The sequence below is a fragment of the Crotalus tigris genome, unplaced genomic scaffold (assembly GCF_016545835.1).
Source record: "Crotalus tigris isolate CLP2741 ecotype Arizona unplaced genomic scaffold, ASM1654583v1 scf7180000018117.651136, whole genome shotgun sequence".
Classification (NCBI taxonomy): Eukaryota; Metazoa; Chordata; class Lepidosauria; order Squamata; family Viperidae; genus Crotalus; species Crotalus tigris.
The window spans coordinates 490762-510738 of NW_024096833.1; the positions used below are offsets into that span (position 1 = coordinate 490762).

The following is a 19977-nucleotide window of genomic DNA, read 5'->3' on the forward strand; positions in this document are numbered from 1 at the left end:
ACAAGGTGGTTTGGGACTTCCTGGTATAGTAGAAGATACTCACCTATTTTAGTTTATGAGGAAATCCATCCCACTCCATCACTAATCCATTGATCCAATCCATTGACTTTCTCTTAATATATTGCTTGTCACTCACTCATCTTTCTTGCTCTAATTCTTTTCTTCTTCTTCTTTTCTTCTCTTACTCTTTCTTTTGATCTCTCACTTACATTTTCTCTTTCTTGCCTGTCAATCCTTATGCTTTTCCTTGCAGTTGCTCATTCCTCTCTATCTAACAGAAGGATGGACTCATTTTTTACACATTATAAATAATTTCTCCTGAGACCACTAGATCTATATAGGTCAGGAACTCTTGCAATGTCTAACTAGCATCATTTCCAGCTAAGATGGCCACTGAGTAGAATCCATGGGGGACTGTGCCTACAGCAGCCAAAAATAGGAAACAGGAGTTAGCAAATCCCAGTACCTGCCTCGTCTTCATTACAATTGCTGTTGAAGCATCGCACAGGAGAAAAAGTTTCACTGTAACACTGGATCAGAGAAATACAAAGCTAAGTGGAGATAAAAGGAAGGCTGCATCTTGAGAAGTCGCTCAAGAACAATGAAAGACCCAAAGTTTGGGGCAATGTATGGATGTAACTTATGATAGTGAATCAGAGTCCCATAAATATACAGGAGTGTTCTTCCTGAGGATATCAAAGTTCTCTGAATCACTTTCTCTTACTGTCACCGATACCATGAGAATAACAATAGATGTTTTGACATCCAGTATGCTTTCTTCAATTTCTTCATCTTTAGCAGTCTCTTTTCATATTCATTCTTACCTACTTCATTTAGTTTATTCCACAGTTCCTATCTCAGTCCTTTGAGGTAAACCACCAAGGAAACCAAAGTTGTGATTGCTAATACAACTCTTTTAGAGTTACAGAAACAGGAACTTGCGGTCTGAATGTGCCTCTTGCTTCCCCAGCCTTTATTCTAAAGAGAACAAGGGAGGGTTAAGTCTGAGATGCTTTGTCAAATTATATCACTGCTTTGACTTAGATTCTTTTATCTGACCATTGTCATTCTCAAGACTATTCTCATAGCTTATTACACTCTAAGGCTTTAATTTAGCTACATTACAAACACTATTAGTATTCTGAAAGAGCCTCCAACTTTCCTCAGTAACATGTTGAATGCCATCTGACTGGAGGGGTCCATTACTGGCACCATATCATCAATCATTTTATGATTGATTTATGATTCCTATCAATGTGATGTTCTTGGTAAAATACAGATGGCTTACTATTGCCTTCTAAAATGACTGCTTGCCTCCAACATCTTCCTAGTTTGTTGCTGTCCTACAGTATATAGGTGCCTGCTTGCTTTAGCTGGACAGTGGGGATGACCTTTGCACCTTGGGATTATATACTCTTGCCATCTATTCATAGCATTCATCACTGATCCCTCTCAGGAAGACACACACACACACACACACACACACACAGAGAGAGAGAGAGAGAAAGAGAGAGACAGCATTATAACAGGACTTGGGCAATCGTGGTGTTTAGCAACAACAACATGAAAACATAAATAAACAAGATTAACATTATTAATTTTTAAAAGCCTAGTTAAAGAAATGAATAACCTTCCAAATACAGAGATATTGCAGACCTTATGCAATACTGAGAAAATGGGACTATATCAGTTTGTAACACTTGTACCTTGCAGCTACAGTCCCTTACACTTCATCAAACAAATGCTATAGAGCACGGGTGTCAAACTCGCTGCGTCATGTGATGTGTCACAACAGATTGTGACTTTTTTTCCATTGCCGGAACTGACGTGGGCGCGGCCTCCGCATGATGCAACCAGCCCACAGACCAGCAGTTTGACACCCCTGCTATAGAGAGTCCTCCAATATCTGGGAGAGAGTCTTGGAAATCCAAAAGGTTGCAGTGAGAAAAAGGAGAGATAAAAATTGTGCAAGCAACAACCTGATGAGAATTGATTAAATGTAGCCAATCTCTGTGTATGTATGTGTGTGTGTATACATACATACATATATACGAGGTCCAGGAGCCGTGTGCACAAACTGATTAGCACCATCGACTAGTTTTAAGCCCTAATGATGTCGGCAGTTGGCCAACGAAAGCTTGGCACTAGATTAAACGTTTTTAGTTTACATTTTTCCTGGTGTTCATGTTTGTTTGTTTTTATAATATATATGTATGTATGTATGTATGTATGTATGTATGTATGTATGTATAAACAGAATAAATGATGCGCGATCACCGGGAGAGTTAAAAGTAAAAATACTTTATTAAAAGTATTTTACTATATTAAAAAGTTGCCAAGCTTTCGTTGGGAAAACTCCCCAACATCTTCAGGGCTGAGAGATCGTTTTGACAAGGAGGTTCAAATGGATTCGGTAGCTGTCCGCGCGCGGCTCCTAGATCGCGCTGCCGGCCCCGGTTGATCAGCTGATAAGCGGGGAGAGTAAACGGCGCAATGCTCCCTCTCGTCGCTCTCTCGAGCACAATATTAATTCTCATTTTATGTTAGCCATTGCATATGAATGCTTCTTTTTTGCACTATTTTGGAATTTAGAAGTATTACTACAATAAGTATAGGCTGACAAATTGATGATCATAAACCTGGAACACAAGTAGATATTCCACAAGTATAGAATGCAAACATGGCAGGTTTAAGTTCATGTAATTGAAACAGCAACAATGACTTCATGGGGAGCAAGTTTTGTCTTTAAATAAACAATTAATGCCTTGGCACTGAGACCCGCAATAAAAATTTAAAAAAAAAACTTGTAACTTTAGGCTTGTTTGTTTAATATATTTGTTCATGTACAAATGAATACTAAGTAACAGCAATTATATGTAAAGGAAGAAAAATTAAAGAAAGTAGAAGTATAATATATTTTGCCTCTCTGGAATGCTGCATATTTTATACGAATAAATAAATGGCAATCAAGATTGGTGAGCGTTCTAAGAAACTTGGCAGGTTAAGAAGCTAAAGTCCTAAAACTGAGTTAGCATGCTAATTATACAGTGGATATTTTAAATAGTTCAAAATCATCTGGTTTAATTGCACACTAGGGTATAAAGTTGGTCATTAAGGTTATTATTACTAAGTTTCTAGAATGACTTTTCTTGACTTTGGTTGAATTATGTCTGATTTTTGGCCAAATTGCTGCAGTTTTCTTGGCAATGTTTTTCAGAAGTGGTTTGCCATTGCCTCCTTTTTAGGTCTGGGAGAGAGTGACTGGCCCAAGGTCACCCAGCTGGCTTTGTGCCTAACATGGTTTCCCTGTTTCTAATCTGAAGCTGTAACACTATACCAAACTGGCTCTCCAGTTGATTGATTATCAATAGCATTATTGGGTGGTTTTAATTTAATCTTTCCACAGTTCCTCGCCAATTTTATCCATGAAACTTCTCTTCATTTCATACGCATCAATAGACAGTAGCATTAGGTCTAGAGCCATAGGGTAACAGGCACCCCTTATGCTGACCGAGAATATGAACAGAGTGCAATAATAATAAAAAAGAGCTTAAGCTAACAACCAAAGTAAACCTTTAAAAATTAAAACAGCAGCAGCTTATCATTCATGCAGGCAGGTAGGAAATAGGATAAATCAAACTGCTATTTTCCCTCTCTTCTTGTGTCTGGGCTGGTCAGAGCGTCTGTACTGTATTTGTGTGTTGTATAGAGCTCTTTGACCCCACAGAACAGAGATGAAGGCCCAGTGTAACTCTGAAATCCCTGGCTCTGTGCATATGAGGACCATGACAACAGGGCTGTAATAGATCACTCAAAAGTGTTTATTTCATGCCTTTTGATGTGCAAATATACTGATTGGAATATCTAGTGTTATGGCATCTCATTCTCTAATGAGAACAGCATATTTTCCCTTCAAACCACTTAGACACTCCTATAAATGTTGCTTTCCAAGTAGCTTTTTATGTTGAAAAAATGCCCTCTCCGCAGCTGTCACTATCAAAGGTGTGATTTTTTTTTAAAAGGTAAGCGTGTGATGTTATCAGTAAACTTGTTAACAGAAATAGATTCCATTATAAGAAGTTCTACAACTTTTTTTTAAAAAAAAGAAATATAAGATTTCCATCCATTTGATTATGGTGGTCAGTAAACTATACACACACACACATAACACACACACACACATACATGATTATGGTGGTTGATAAACTATATGTATATGTGTGTGTGTGTGTGTGTGTGTGTATATATATATATATATATATATATATATATATATATATATACATACACACATTACACAACTGCAACTAATTTTCTCACTACTGGGACAATTAACATGGCATTATTCAGAATGAAATTGGAGGCAGCAAAATGGACATATGTAGCTTTTGGATGCTATGGTATATTTTAGCTTAGACACCAATGTACAATTCACTCTTATCTGCAGCTCCATCATATGGTTGACCTTATTCCAACACATCCAGTCCATCTGTTTTCATATTACTAAAGCTCCGTTTGTAACTTTCAATTGGGCAAAATGGTGCATCACAGAGCAATCACATAGATAAGTGGCTGCTGCTGGTTGGGGGAGTGAGAGACGGGGTTATGGGGATGCAGGGGAGGCACTCGGTGTATCAGGGAGGGTGCATGGGGTGTATAAGAGACACTGTGCAGATTGGGGAGGGTGAACAAGGATGTCAGGGAGTGCAAGAAAGTGCAGCACAGGTCAGGTAAGTGCTTAGAGGTGCCAGGCAGGTTGGGCAAAGTGTGCAAAAGGTGATGCTATGGATCAGGGAAGTTGTGCGGAGGAGTGGTGCAAGTCAGGGAGTGTGCGTAAAGGGCAAGGGGTGTGAGAGGACACGAGGGAGGCACAGGACGGGTAAGGGAAGATGCACAGGAGTGAGTGAATGCTTGGTAAGAAAATATCTAGGAAATAATGACCGAATGGGTCACAGGTTGTCTAGTTATTTCCAACAATGCTTAACTTACTTCCTCAAAGCCCCCGGAGAATTCTTGTGTCTTTATGAGTAAGCATTTATCTACACCAGGGGTCCCCAACATGCCTCAGCATGCCAACAACTAGTCCACACAAACAAGCAAAGCCCCACCTGCAGGATGCAGGCAGCACAAAAAAGCATGCACTCTCCGGTCCACAGAAAAACCTTTCTCCACGGAACTGGGCCCTGGTGCCCAAAAGATTGGGGACCTCTGATCTACACTGCTATCAAGAGCTACATGGCCAATCTGATCTTTTTTGCCATTATCTTGGGTTGTATCTGTAATCACAAAGAATATTAATTTCATTCCTGATAGAATTAGAAAGAATAGTAATTGCCTAATTCTGTAAACTAGGCCTCAGATACTTCATAGTTCCAGACTTTGTACTTAATAATTGTTCAGTGCAGGGTTACCTTTTGTAGGCAGGTTGAGAACTAAACAGAAATTTCTACAGGTTCACTCTTCCTGTATCTTCTAAAGGATAGCAAAATTCAGAAAAAGTCCAGGAACATTTTTCTGATTAATGCATTTGATTAAAAGGCTTATTTTCATGAGTTGCAGGCCACTTTATCAGATGCATAGAGTTCAAGCCTTTTAATAGAATTTGTTAGTCATAAAAGATACTATCAGATTTCATATGATTTTAATTTTATTTTACTATATAGACTAACAATGTTTCTAAACAATACATTAGTGGGAGCCAAGGTCAGTGTGACATGAGTAATTCTATCAACCACTTGTCTCCAAAAGCTGCCCTTCTTTGGATAACCTGTTCTGCTTTCTGAGTCAGTTTATTATTCAGCATCTACATAAAACTGCCACTCAACTGCCTCTCAGTTTCAGAAGAGATATTATGATGATGATGCTGGTTTGTTTCTGAATGCAATTCAAGGTGCTGGTTATAACGCCCTACTATGTGTTTGCAAGTTCTACATGCTCTGGACATGTTAATGGATCGGGCCCTACTAACGGTCCTCATCTATTGGGAGGTATGGTAGGAAGGGTCTGGAAACATCACTTATTATGCTGTCAGCCCTATGAGAAATAGAAGCCTAAAAACTACTTTTTTAAAGTAGAAAAATAAAACAGGGTTACATGAACATGTAACACTACAAATGACCATAAATGCAGTCCAGTTACTGAGCACCTGAAATGTGGTCATGTGACTATGGGAGGGAGTGTCCTGGGTCTAAATATCCCCGGGACAGTTGACTATAACTTTGAGTCTTTGTTAAGTTGAGGACATCCTCCACAAGCCTGTTTGTAAAATTATAAACCAAAATGATTTTCACATTAAATTAGCCATTGGAAAACCTGAAAGACATCAGCCTGTCATGGAGAAAATCTACCTATATGATCACTAGGAGTTGAAAACAACTTGATGGCACATAATTACATTAAGTTAAATGCTATATCAAATTTGTTTTTTTAAATAGGAAGTTAGTTTTTAATTTAATGAATGTATTAATTCTATGATTGTATTATTAATACATATTTTCATATCTTAATTTGCAATTTGTCTTCAGAAAGAATTATAGTGTTTTCCAACAGGATGAAGGGAGTACCCAACCAGTTATTACATGAAAAGTCAGTTTGATATATATTGTAGGAATGGTTGCTAAAAAGTCACCAATGACTTTATGGCATGTATTCATCATCATCAATATTTAATACTGTAGTGTAAAGGATAACAGGCTGAAAAGAAAAATCCACCTTTAAAACCTGTTTTATATTATTATAAATCATTTCTGAGAATTACTGGGTCTTACAATATTGCCAAGTGTGAAATAAAAATCTAATCCGTTTATTGCATTTGCAATGAATTCTCTATTTTGACAGTCAAATAATATACCATTGGTAGAACATCATGCTGCTGGGCTTGTTATGATTATCCTGAACTGATGCCTGGATGTTGATAATCAATATGGTTTTATTGTTAAATGATTTGGCTCCATGCAGTTCCAGGATCATGTAGGTAATCCTGTCTGCTCTTACCAAAAGAGGAAGCTGAGGGCCTTCATCCCAAGTAATACAGAGAATCAGAAATCAGACGCAATCTTTCTTAAAAGTTGCCTTTCACTAGGGAACTAGGGATATAAGATTGCATTTTATTATTTTTATTTGCATTTTATTATATTTTTATAATACAGGTAGTCCATGTCTTATCACCAGTTGCTTAGCAACCATTCCAAGTTATGATGGGCCCTCCCAAAGATACTTATGACACAGTTCCAAAGTTGTGATGGCTTCCTTTCCACAGTCACACGACCTCATTTTGGGTGCCTGAAACTAGTTCACATTTACAGCTCACTGCAGCATTGTGCAGTCACACGACCATGACTTACAATGTAAGTTTTTTTTTTTTTTTTTTTAGAAAACCAGTGTTTACTTTCAGTTTTGGCAAAAACCACATAGCGAAACAATGGGTTTACTGAAAGACCGTAGATTCACTTACTTAGCATGGCCCTTTGCTTAATGACTTCCCAAAAAAATAGTTGTAAAATTGAATCAGTCATGTGATGATCCACTTTATGATTGTCATACTTACAACTGTTCTGTTACAATCTTTGTTACAAGCTCTGTTACAATCATAAGACGAGGACTACCTATAGAAATTATGTGATTATTGTTTACCTTTATTAGTGTTTTCTGACCACCATAAGCCACTCAGAGTCCTTGAAGTCAATATTTCAAAGGGAAGCTTCCCATTTCCTATTGCCTTCCTTCAAGGCAGCAAAAATCTGGCCCCATTGACACTGCTATTGGAACCCCAACTATTTCTTTTAAGGAAGAAAAATCTGCTAGAATCAATTACACACAGACACACAAATATATATACATATATACACAAATGTATACCTACACACACACACACACACACATACATACATACATACATACAGGTATGCCTGCAATAGGAATTCACAACAATTACAATTTCTAAATGCATTGCAATACTGTATGAGCTGTTAGAAATTCCAGTTAACTTGAAAAAAAATATTAGGTTTAGATCTCAAACAAAATAAAGCTACGAATATAACTCAAAATCAGGTTGTATGGATTTTATTCATAACATAACCTAATTCAAAATTTTGCCAAGAAAATGTGGCCCCGAGATGTGTGTTTTAGAAATTCAGTCACAAATCTATCTGTCTCCTAAAATAACAGAAAAATAAGTACTTTCAATTTTCTGAACATTATGATAAAGCATACAAAGCAGAATCAAAAAAATGTTCACATTTGCAGAGCAGAAATGGTAAACATTTGGCAAGTTACAAGAAGATGATATACTAGTTTAAGGTACTGGTTTGACATTTCATTTCTACGCTGAGGCAAATATATGAGCCTTAAAACAACAAAAAGCACAAAAGTCTCACAGACTCACAAGAGATTTGAGAAATGCAATAGATTCAAGAAAAATAGCTGATACTGAAATTTAAAGCAATTAGGATAACAAATTTTGCCTTTGTAGAAGTGCTCACATTTGTCTTAGATTTGATTCTGTTCTGCTACAAATTCAGGGGATGGATTTACAGCAAGGGTAAATTATAAGAAGCAAATGTTGTAAAAATAACTCCAGGTGCAATTTCTAACACAAATATGAAAAAATAGGAAGCTCATTCAATCTTCTATCTAACAGGAGTCAAAACAGGCTGCTAATGGCTCAGCCTAGCGTTTTCCATTTTTATTTGAAGAGGGCAGGACTTAAATTTGGGGTTATTTACATAAGATCATACGCTCTGTTACTGAAGTACAGCTGAATATGAACCAAACCAAAAGAGTTAAATCACGCCTTTGGTATTTTCATATGCAAATTTCCAAAGCAAGAACACAGCCACATCCTTGAGAATGAGAATGTAGAGCTCTTTAGGCTGTGAGAATGAGAGAAATAAGCAAACTTTCTTTCAGATGCTAATTACAGGTGTACAGTCTACAGGTCTTCCTTCTTGCATTCAATCACAGTAGACAAAATTCTCTCAGGGATGTAATATAGGGTTGATACTGGGAAGAGAGATAGAATCAATAGGATCTTTAGCTTGTCCCCAGTCTAGCCCCTGCTGTGATGGTGCTGGTAGTAGCTATGAGTCCTATAGAACCACTCCTCAGAGGAGAAAACTGACCTATCTTATGACTTCAGGGACCAAAACATTTTTTTCCCTAAGGAACTGGGCAGAAATAGCCTAACATGCTACCTTTTCTCCTCTGTTTCCTTGCAAGTAATTACTGTGTAAACCTTATCACAAAGATGTTGGGTGTATTAAAAGGAAGAGTACAGAGCCTTGTAATCAAAGACTAATGAGAAGTAGAAGAAAAAGTTAGGGTAAATAAACTGGGGTTTTCTTTCTTTCTATTTCTCCTTGCTTGCTGACTTTTTAATATCTAAACCAGTGGTTCTCAACCTGTGGTCCGTGGACCCCGGGAGGGGGGTGAGAAGTGCAATGTTGTCACTAGGGTCTGCAAAGGCTTGAAGAAATGTTATTATTTAAATCTTGAATTAAGTCTTGGTGGCTCTGTGGCCAGAGTCCTTGGACACAAAAGGTTTTTAAAAGGGGTCTGTGGTGAAGAAAAGGTTGAGAACCACTGGGCTAGTGCCTGCAGAATGTCTGCGATCTGCTTTTACATGCAAATGGAAATAACATATGTTTGATAGATGAAGGTGAATGATTGCTAAGCAATTAAGAATAAAGTAAATAATAAAATAAAGCAAGATCTTTCAAAAGCACTATATTTTCAAAGCAAGTCAACAAACTAAATATTTAATTCTTCACTTGTCTTCTTGTCATCATAACTTATTCTGAGAAATTCAAATTCCATTTCTGTTTAGTGAAATTTTGCTTTGCAAGCTGGCTTATTTCTGGCATTAAAACATACTTTTCCTACTTGCTTAATCTACAAATTGCCACATACTGTTAGGATAATTACTGGCTTTTCTCTCTCTCTCTCTCTCTCTTTTTTAAAACCTACTGAAAAAGAAATGTGAAATCACATATATTTAGGAATAATACAATGAACATCCTACCTGGTCTGAGGCAGAACAGCATTTGTTGGCCATCTTCATCTGTAAAAAAGAATAGGAAGAGGTAATAATACAAAATAACTGCAATTATATTGTTATTTACAAGTTTCATTCATAATTGCATGCCTCTCATGGTAACCATGTGGTCCCAGGAAAATATGAAATTGAATTGAGGAGGCACCAACAGGATGCAGCACATCGATTGCGTCCTATTGTTATTTCCCAAATTCAAATGTGCCACAGCCGGGGTAAGTAGAAGATTGATAGTCCACTTTTCCCCCAGAAGTTCAAAGAGGGGCATTTAAACATACTTTCCTGTATTCCCCCTGCCCCTCAAAAATATCATTGTGAGGTGGGCTGGGCTGAGACTGACTGCCTCCAAATCCCCAAAACTAAGCTTTCATGACTGAGAGTGAATTTTAGTCTCCAACATCCTAGTCCACTACTTAAACAACTACAATGCAATAGCCCTCTGGCTCTGAGTAAAATCAGAATGCTGCATCTGGGCAGCAGAATATAGTTTCTAAGCAACTCTGTTATGATCTATCTGTTATGCACCATTTTAACTAAAATAATTGAGAGCAAGCAAATAACTAGAGAATAGTGTGATCCCTTCAATGTTTCACTGCTGTTGTTGATGGTCACCTTAAAGCACAATATTGGATTGAAAGAAGTTCCTGCCAATCATACCTGAAATGGAAATTCTTTGAATGAAAATAAGATACAATTGTTAAAAGAAAAATACAGCACACAGAATAAGCAAGCAAGCAGTATCAACCCCAACAGTAACCACAATGATTTTGTAAAGCAGATAAATATCTCCACTTACTAAAGATTTTAAAAGTAGGTTGACCTGTGCAAGATATCTTTTCACAGATATCTTTTCATTCAATATCTCTAGAAACCTGGCATGCTTATTTCTATGTGGCTATTTAAAAAAATTCAACAAAGCCCATGAGTTTCATACATGATCTTGGTTCTATGGTCTGTGGACACAATACTTATTTTTTTACTATATTCTTTCATGCAAATGATAAGTGAAAAAATACTTCGTAATTTAGTAGAGGCAGTAACTATATTTCTAAAGCATTTATTTGTACTGATTTTTCTATAGATCAGTTATAAGATGCACATCTATGATTTACTACGGCTGTTAATAGCACATAAACAAAATTAACCTTAATAACATGACCATCCTTATAAGGATACACTAATCTATCTACTGTAAATCTGCATTGTTTCAACTGTGTTTATGTTTGAGTGTAAATCTATTCATTAAATATTTAAATAAATCTGATATTTTTAAATGCAAGAAACTGAATTTTAATTAATACAATCATTCTAATGTGCAACCTTTGAGCCAAGAACCATACTGTAAGATCTGGAAAAGTATGTAATCCAGAGAGAAATTCTCGTTTTGATTTACACAGTAGTCCAGAAAATCCAGCTTAGATTAACTAATCTAAAATGCATATTAATGAAATTCTTCAACAGAAGACATTTCATTGGCTTTTTCCTCCAGGGCTACTGTATACTGTATGCACTAATAAATCAGGCCCTGAAAGAAAAGCAAGATATAATTCTGATAAAACAAAAAGGGTTGTTATGTACTACCATTGATTAATGTATCTTATATAGTAATAATTTGTTTTGGCTAACAAATTTCAGGATGATCTAATTATTTCTTTGTGAAACCAGTTCACCAGAGGTTTCTCTTAGTGGGATGCAAGTCGAAGCAGTACAATAAGATAATCACAGTATCTAGACAAAATGGACTACAACATAGAACTTTACAATAAAAATGTTTTAACAGGAGTTTCAGAGCAATCCTTGCTGAAAATATCATCATATAAAAATAAAACCTACACTGCACACGAAATTACTGACTTTACAATTCTCTGGGTTGTTAACCATAAAGTATCAAAAGAAGCAATGTAAGATATTCTCACAGGTTATACTGTATAGAAAAATACAAAAAAGAGCAAACAGAACTTGATTCTAAGTGGAAGTAGAAGTAGTAGTAGTAATAGGTTTAGGAACTGCCTAGAATGACAATATAGTTAAAAAAACATCCAAGATAAATAAGGAACAAGTAAAAAATAAGAAAGCAAGATAGCACAAAAGAAGTATAATGGTACAATCTTACCTGGATATATTGGAAGTATGTCTCATATATCGAACAAGCCACAATCCTAAAAGATATTGCCTTTGTCTTAAAACTATATATTATTACAATGATTAACATGTTAATTAAAAAACTTAGATTAAGAACTGCTTTTTTCACAGCAAATCAAAAAGTAGAACATATATTGTTCTGTCATTGTCAAATGCACATTATCATTGTTAAGTCCTCGAGTTAATGGCGAAAGAAGAACACGCATTCTGTAGCCAACAACTGTTTATTCATCTTCTGCTCACTCCAACACAACTCTGAGGCTCGCAGGCCTCTCTCTAATTAAAATAGATTCCCGGGCAAAAAGGTTACAATGAGAAAATGGCGCGCTTTCGAGCCTTGCGCATGCGCGCAGGCTGGCGCTGCTTAGTCTGGTCCCGGGCAACTTGCAATAGCCCAGGACCATAGCAACGTCCCGAGCCTGCTTTTGTAGGCTCAGGACACAACACCCCTTTCCCCCCAGATAAAGCTTACTCTATCCATATATGCGACCTCTCTGAAGGGACGTGGTATTCTCATTCAGCCTTGAAATGCATGGACTGTGGATGTTATTCCAGGATCACACTTTTGTATGGTACCGTGCTATCTTTTTGGAATTATGTTGCCTTACACTCACAATTCCAACTACCCCATTCAGTTATAGTATAGCTGCTTTGTGTTTTCCTTAAGTTGACAGCAACGTCACAAACTCTTTAAGGTATTTGGGTGGGTGTTTAGCCCTTTGTGACCTCCTCAGACCTTGGGAACCCCTTGGTTTTCCTGTGCCATTATGCAGGTTGAGTTGCCCCCTCTTTGCTGCCCTGGTGGTCCCCGTGACCTGGGTTCTGTTGCCTGGTCTGCTTGCTCACCCACCAGGCTTGGCAGACCAGGACTTTGCTCCTCCCCATACCTGGTTGATCTGCCTGAGTGTAGGCTGTCTGGACCCTCTGAGTCCCACCCAGTATTTTGTGGACTTGTGATATTCTCCAGGTCCACAATAGACCCATCTTGGGAGCATAGTCCCTCACTCCCAAGCCCCGTAGCAGGGTTGTCCAGGGTACCTGCGGTGCCCCAATACCCTATTGCCTCCCATTCTGTGCCGGAGGAGGTACCAGAATCAGGATTCACCTCTCTGACTACCCCCTTTTTTACTGATTTCCTTCTGGGAGCAATTGCAGCATTTGGCCAGTTTCTTTGAGTGGATGCCAGTTCTCTTGTAGGTTTTGGATTGTTTGGATATTCCCCGTTATTCTCCCTATCTGGAGTGCTGAATTGAGTTTGTGAACAGTGCGGTTACTCCCTGGGTAACTCCCTGGCTGGAGTAAGTAGTGGTGTGTGCATTGTTCCTTGTCCCCATGAATTCCTGTTGGGCACACTTGCGGAACCTTGGGAGGGGACTTCCCCTGCCTCTTCATTTGCCCTTGACTGCTGACAGCGACCTTCCCTCTGCACACTATAACCCTCCTCTCCCCCAGAGAAAAACCAGGAGTGGAAGAGGAAGAGTCCAGTCGTGAACGCAGCTGGTCAATGTGCCACTGTAGAATGCGGCCATCGTCCAAGGACACCTCGTAGGATAATGGATCAGAGACCTTGCAGACCACAGCTGGAATCCAAAGATGACCGGGCCCGTAGTTCCGGGTCCAAACCGGAGCGCTTACTTGCAAATACCTTGGTGCCCTTGGCTGTGAAACCAGAGGCGCCACCCTGTCAGGGTGCAACCTGTCAAGTTTAGTTATCAGTCTGCGACCCCAGCGGAGTTCTGCTAGGCTTTTCCCAGTGGAAGTACAAGGTGTGGTGCGGTGTGCAAGAAGAAAATCTGCCAACTTGTGATGCCAGTCACCGTAAGTCAGTTTCTTGAGGGCGTCCTTGGTGATGTGCACCATTCGTTCAGCCATACCGTTGGTGGAAGGGTGGAAAGGGGCCGAAGTCGCATGACGGATCATGTTGGCCTGAAGAAAAGCCTGGAACTCAGAAGAAGTGAATTGAGGACCGTTATCTGAAACCAGAACATCTGGAAGGCCGTGTGCTGCAAAAATTCCTCTCAACACCTGGATGGTCCTGGCAGTAGTAGTGGAGGACACAGGAACAACCTCTAGCCACTTTGAATGACTATCAACAAGGACCAAGAAGAATTGCCCCTGAAAGGGCCCAGCGTAATCTATATGCACTCTGGACCAAGGTGATTGTGTTTCCTCCCACCTATGCACAAGGGCCTGAGGCATTTCTGGCCATGAGTGCTGACACAAGTGACACCCGTGCACCTGGGCCTCTATATCCTTGTCTAGCCCAGGCAAGCGCTTTCAGCCTGACAATGCCAGGATGACCCTCATGGAGAGAGACCAAGATTCTCGGTCTCAATGAGGTAGGAATAACTACCCTGCTGCCCCACAACAGGCAACCCTTAAAGGTGGATAACTCATGCTTCTTGAGCCAGAAGCTTTGGAACTCAGTACCTGGACTTCTGTCAGGCCATCCAGACAAAACCCATGAAAGCACACGTGTAAGTGTGAGATCTGTGGCTGTTTCTGCAGCCACATCCCTGGCATTGAGGGGAGATTCAGGCAACTCCTGAATGGAGAGAATATTGATGGCAGGAGCAGGGTCTGCTTGTACCAGCTTCAGAGATAGTCTGCTTAGGCCATCAGGGTGGCCCATTTCCTTACCAGGTTTGTGAATTAAAGAATGATCATATGCAGACCAAAAAATAGACCACCTCAGCATTCTAGGGGAAATAATGTGAGGTGTTTGTTTGTTGGTGGTAAACAACCCCAGCAGAGGCTTATGAAATGCTGGCCATATAAAAAATCATGGAATTTCTTAACTCCCGCTACTATAGCCAATGCTTCCCTGTCTATTTGAGCGTAATTACACTCAGCAGAAGACAGAGTCCTGGAGTAATATGCTACAGGAACCTGAGTTCCATCAGCCCTCAAATGGCTAAGTACAGCTCCTGCCCCATAAGGAAATGCATCACAGGTGATGCAAACAGGTAATTTTTCATTGAAATGTGTAAGCACATCATTGGACATTAGCAAGGCCTTGACCTCATTGAAGCTTTTTTCATGGACTTTGGTCCACTGCCAAACTGCCTGCTTGTCTGAAAGCCTATGTAGAGGTACTGCTACAGCAGCTTTGTGAGGTAGGAAAACATTGTAAAAATTCAAGAGACCTAAGAAAGCCTGCAGTTCACTTTTAGACTTAGGGCTAGGAGCCTGCTGTATAGCTTTCAATTTAGATTCAGCAGGGTGAATACCTTGGGCATCTATTCTGAATTCCAAGAAATCTGTAGCAATTACTCCTATCTTACACTTGTCTTTTTTTAATTTTAGGCCTGCTCTCCGGAAACGAAGCAAAACAGCCCTTAATCTCTCTGCTAAGTTGTGAGTAGATTCTCCAGCAATAAGAACATCATCGAAATAGGGGCAAACTCCAAGGATACCCCTAAGTGTACTCTCCATGACACTTTGGAATATGCCAGGGGCTACATTTACCCCAAATTTCAGTCTCTTGACCTTGAATGCACCCCTATGCATTATGATGGTCTATGATTCAGCAGTTGCTTCATCAACAGGTAACTGTTGATATGCCTATGCCAGATCAAGTTTTGCAAAAACTCGCCCCCCTTTGAGGGAGGCCAAAATATGGCTGACTACTGGTATGGGGTACGCGTGCTGTTGCAGTGCCTTGTTTATAGTGCACTTGTAGTCTGCACATATGCGTATGTCCCCATTAGCCTTGAGAGGCGTGACTATGGGGGTTTCCCATGGACTTGAATCTACAGGCTCTAAAATACCTTGCTGGATCAATTTATCCAGCTCAGCATCAATTTTACCTTTTAGTGCAAAAGGTACTCTCCTAGCTTTAACCCTCATGGGTGTGATGGTAGGGTCAAGCCTTAATGAAACTGGAGGCCCCTTGTAGGACCCAAGCTGTGGACTAAACACATCTGCAAACTCCTCGCAGACTTCTGCTAGGCCCAGCGTTTGCAAATATTGCAGCCCAGTAACCTGGATTCCCAAGGCCTCAAACCAATTGAGTCCTATAAGGCTCATTCATTCATCCCCAACAACCAACACATCCAATGGACCTTCAAAATCCTTGTGCTGCACTGTAAGGGTGGCCTTCCCCTTTACACACACCTTGGAATTTTGAAAGTCTGTTAAGATTATGTTGGATGGCCTAAGTTTGGCTTGGAACCCACTGCTGTTGCAAATCTTCCTAAATGTATGAATGGAAATGATTGAAAGAGCGGACCCAGTGTCCAGCTCCATAACCAAAGGGACTCCTTGCAACCTCACCTTAAGTGACAGCTTCTTTTTAAGTGGTTTGTGTGTGCCTGTTCTGCAAATACTTCTGCACAATGCGCAGAACCCCACCCTATTTTGGCTGGGGACCCTGGTACCTTTCAGACGCAATTATTCTCAAGGTTGTACCTTCTGGCAACCCAGACAGACAGATGCTATGTGGCCTTGCCTGCCGCATGCTCTGCAGATGGCGGAACGGAACCTGCAGTCGGCTCTCTTATGGTGACCTCCAGATCCGAAGCATTTGGATGCAGCTGGAGCTTTTTCTTTGCTTTCCTTCTGTTTTCTTTCCGTGGATGGGTAAAGACAATCCACCTCTTCTTCAGGATCTTCCTCCGGGCCTTCTTCGACTCCCTCATGGTGCACGGAAACTGCTTCTGGGTTGTTCCTGATGGGCTGCATGTTCTTGACTGCCCCACCTGCTGCCTCCTCAGCCGTTACCTCTCTCAAAGCATCTTGGAACGAAATATCTTCCTTTGCAAAGAGTCTCTGTTGCAAGTCTCTGTTCCTTAAACCGCATACAAAACGGTCTCTCAGCCTCTCTTCTAAATCTTTAAATTCACAGGGTTTGGCTGCTCTTCTCAAGGCTGCAATGAATTCTTTGGCTGATTCACCTGCCCTCTGATCCCTCTGTTCAAACGTGTGTCTCCACGCAATGACAGACATCTTGGGCTGGAAATGTTCTTTTAATAGCTTCTTTAAGTCTGTGTACGTTACAGACTCTAGAGGAGCAGGGGCCACCAAATTTTCCGCAATTTCAAATGCGCCCTGACCACAGACACACAAGGTTGCAGCCTTCAAACCATCTTCTCTAACTTGATTCACTCTAAAGTAATTTTCTACTCTAGCAACAAAGGACTCCCATCTCTCTGGGTGAGCAACGTTGAATTCGGACAAACACCCTATCTTTGCCATCCTTGCTTCTATGTCTAGGAAGGGGTCTATCAGCCAAGCTTACCTCCAGCGACGCTGTACTGGCAGGCCAGATGCTGAATTTAACGCCGTCTTCCTTTCCTCAAGGACTCCTTGGCTAAGTCTTACAACTTTTCTTCTTTCAGTTGCAAGCAATCCCACCCTCGTCGCCAGTGTTAAGTCCTCGAGTTAATGGCGCAAGAAGAGCACGCATTCTGTAGCCAACAACTGTTTATTCATCTTCTGCTCACTCCAACACAACTCTGAGGCTCGCAGGCCTCTCTCTAATTAAAATAGATTCCCGGGCAAAAAGGTTACAATGAGAAAATTTATTTATTTTATTTATTTATGAGACTTATATACCGCTTTAAGTGCAAGCACTCTCTAAGGCACGCTTTCGTGCCTTGCGCATGCGCGCAGGCTGGCACCGCTTAGTCTGGTCCCGGGCAGCTTGCAACAGCCCAGGACCATAGCAACGTCCTGAGCCTGCTTTTGCAGGCTCAGGACACAACAATCAATAACTGATTTATGCTCTCTAAACTTCACTGAAAACTACACTGGAAGTAGGAGCGAAGGAAGGTGTCCTACTGCATCTCTAATGAGGAAAATCTTCCTCTTTAACGAGTCAAATTCGGCTTGGGAAAAAATTTATTTATTTAAATATAATAAATATTATATTTTATTAAACATATTTATTAAGTTTATATTTATTATATAATATAGTGAATATTATATTGACTTAGATCACTGTTGGCACTACGTCTATCTAATTTGTTTTGTTTGTGAGTGGGATTTTCTATTCTGCAGGTAAGCTATGTGTTAAGACACTGAATTTTCGCTATCCTGACATCAAAATGTAGAGGAGGAACCAATGAAGAATATTAAAACAGAGGCAAGACACACATCAGGACAAAGCTCTGTCTGAGCTTTGATTCAACTGAGTTTCTGTTCTCAGGCGATAGTAACAAGGAGAGGGAACTGCCTCAGATCCAGGCTGCTCTTTTTGTCCAAATTGTTTGTTGTCCATGCATTCTGTTACCTGTCAATGGTCTCTGTGTGTGCGTGTGTGTACGTGCATATGTGTATGTGAGTATGTGTTTATTATCATCAGCCTGAACAATTCACTGTAGGATGAAAAGCTCTTTATAGAAGATTATGAGCTTTAGGATGCTGTTCTGACGTGGGTTAATAAATAGAAGTTTTGCAACTTCCAAGTCTGAATGTTAGAGAGAATAATGAGTAGCCCACTTCAGCACCCTAGCTATTGCTTAGGGAGAGAGACTGAGATTATTTTACATTTCCAGTGCTGGTATGATAGATGACGAACTAAACAGTGAATAAAGAAATGCATCTTGGTAATTCACTAGCTGGTCTTACTAGTAAATAAACCATTTTTCTTTCAACTTCCTTGCCTGATTTCATCATTTTAATAACCTAGAAATGTAGAATATTCAAATCACATCTTTATTATCACCTTAAACTCCTCTTTGCACCCCCTGGTTTGTGGTATTAGAAATAATAATTGTAATCTAGTGCAGCCATGCTGAGTAAGGTGTTTCAGTGGGGGTTAATGACAAAAGAAGCATTATGTGGCTGTGACATAAGTCTTCTCTCTTTCGTATGTGCATTGTAACATCATCCACACACCCAAAAGGAAATCTTGCAGCACTATGCTGCTTTCTTTTTTTGATGAAAGTAAGAAGCTCATTGAAATATTATTTAAATGATGAAAGCAGGTTTTAGATTTTCTAGAATTCTTCTGGATATTTTTTAAAAAATATTATTATTCCCAAGCCTTAAATTTAGTCAGCTGTTCTCTGCCTAAAAAACTTTCATTTCCCAAGAAAGAAATGTAGTGCAGTACTAAAAGTAGAGAAGCTTGGAGCAGTAGCTCCTTTATAAATAATGAACTGCACCAGAATGCTGCGTTCATATAAATCTGCTGGGCAATTTCTCTCAAAGAAAAAGTTTTTAGCTCAAATTGGGCAGGAATTCAGGTGGATGTGGCTCATTAAAAAGGATTCCCTACTGACTGATTTTTACTATATTTAGTATTTCTCCTGTATCACTGTTCTATCTTTCTTATTCAGCCACTTCAACTTTTTTACCATGAAGGTAGTCAGAGCAATCTAGTTACAACACAGCAATATTTGAGAGGTTCCCATTTCACAATGGCACAATCAGAATAAAAAACACACCAAATGCATTTGGAAATGAAACCTTTTTGAAAAACACAAGCCTTATGCATCAAATGTATTTTTAGAAATATATTAATGGTGTTCTAATACTTCTCACCGAATAAGGTCAGATGTAAATAACTGATGACCGGTTTCATGAAAATCCTTTCTTAAAAAAACAATAACGGCATTTGGCAGCAAATTGCACTGGAATCAATGGGATCTGTTCTTGTTTAAGCACAGGCAAGATTAAACTGGAATCATGTGATAATGAAAAATAAATGCAATGTGATTTGATTGTGTCCCACAAGAACCAGTCACACTCTCCAATGGGAAATTCTTTTGCAACGAAACTCAGATCAAAGGCCTCTTTAATATAACATTAGAGATGTCTTTAGGAAGTTCCTAAAGCAAGCG

General features: G+C 39.5%; 1 protein-coding gene across 6 annotated transcripts in view; it reads right to left on the reverse strand.

Annotated features, from left to right (window-relative positions):
• Positions 1–19977, reverse strand: part of SNTG2 (syntrophin gamma 2) — a 173342-nt gene that overhangs the window by 58386 nt on the left and 94979 nt on the right. For all 6 annotated transcript variants that reach the window (XM_039348073.1, XM_039348074.1, XM_039348071.1 and 3 more), the window contains one exon: positions 10019–10057. In XM_039348073.1, the coding sequence (XP_039204007.1) occupies positions 10019–10057 (39 nt within the window). The remainder of the gene's footprint in view (positions 1–10018; positions 10058–19977) is intronic.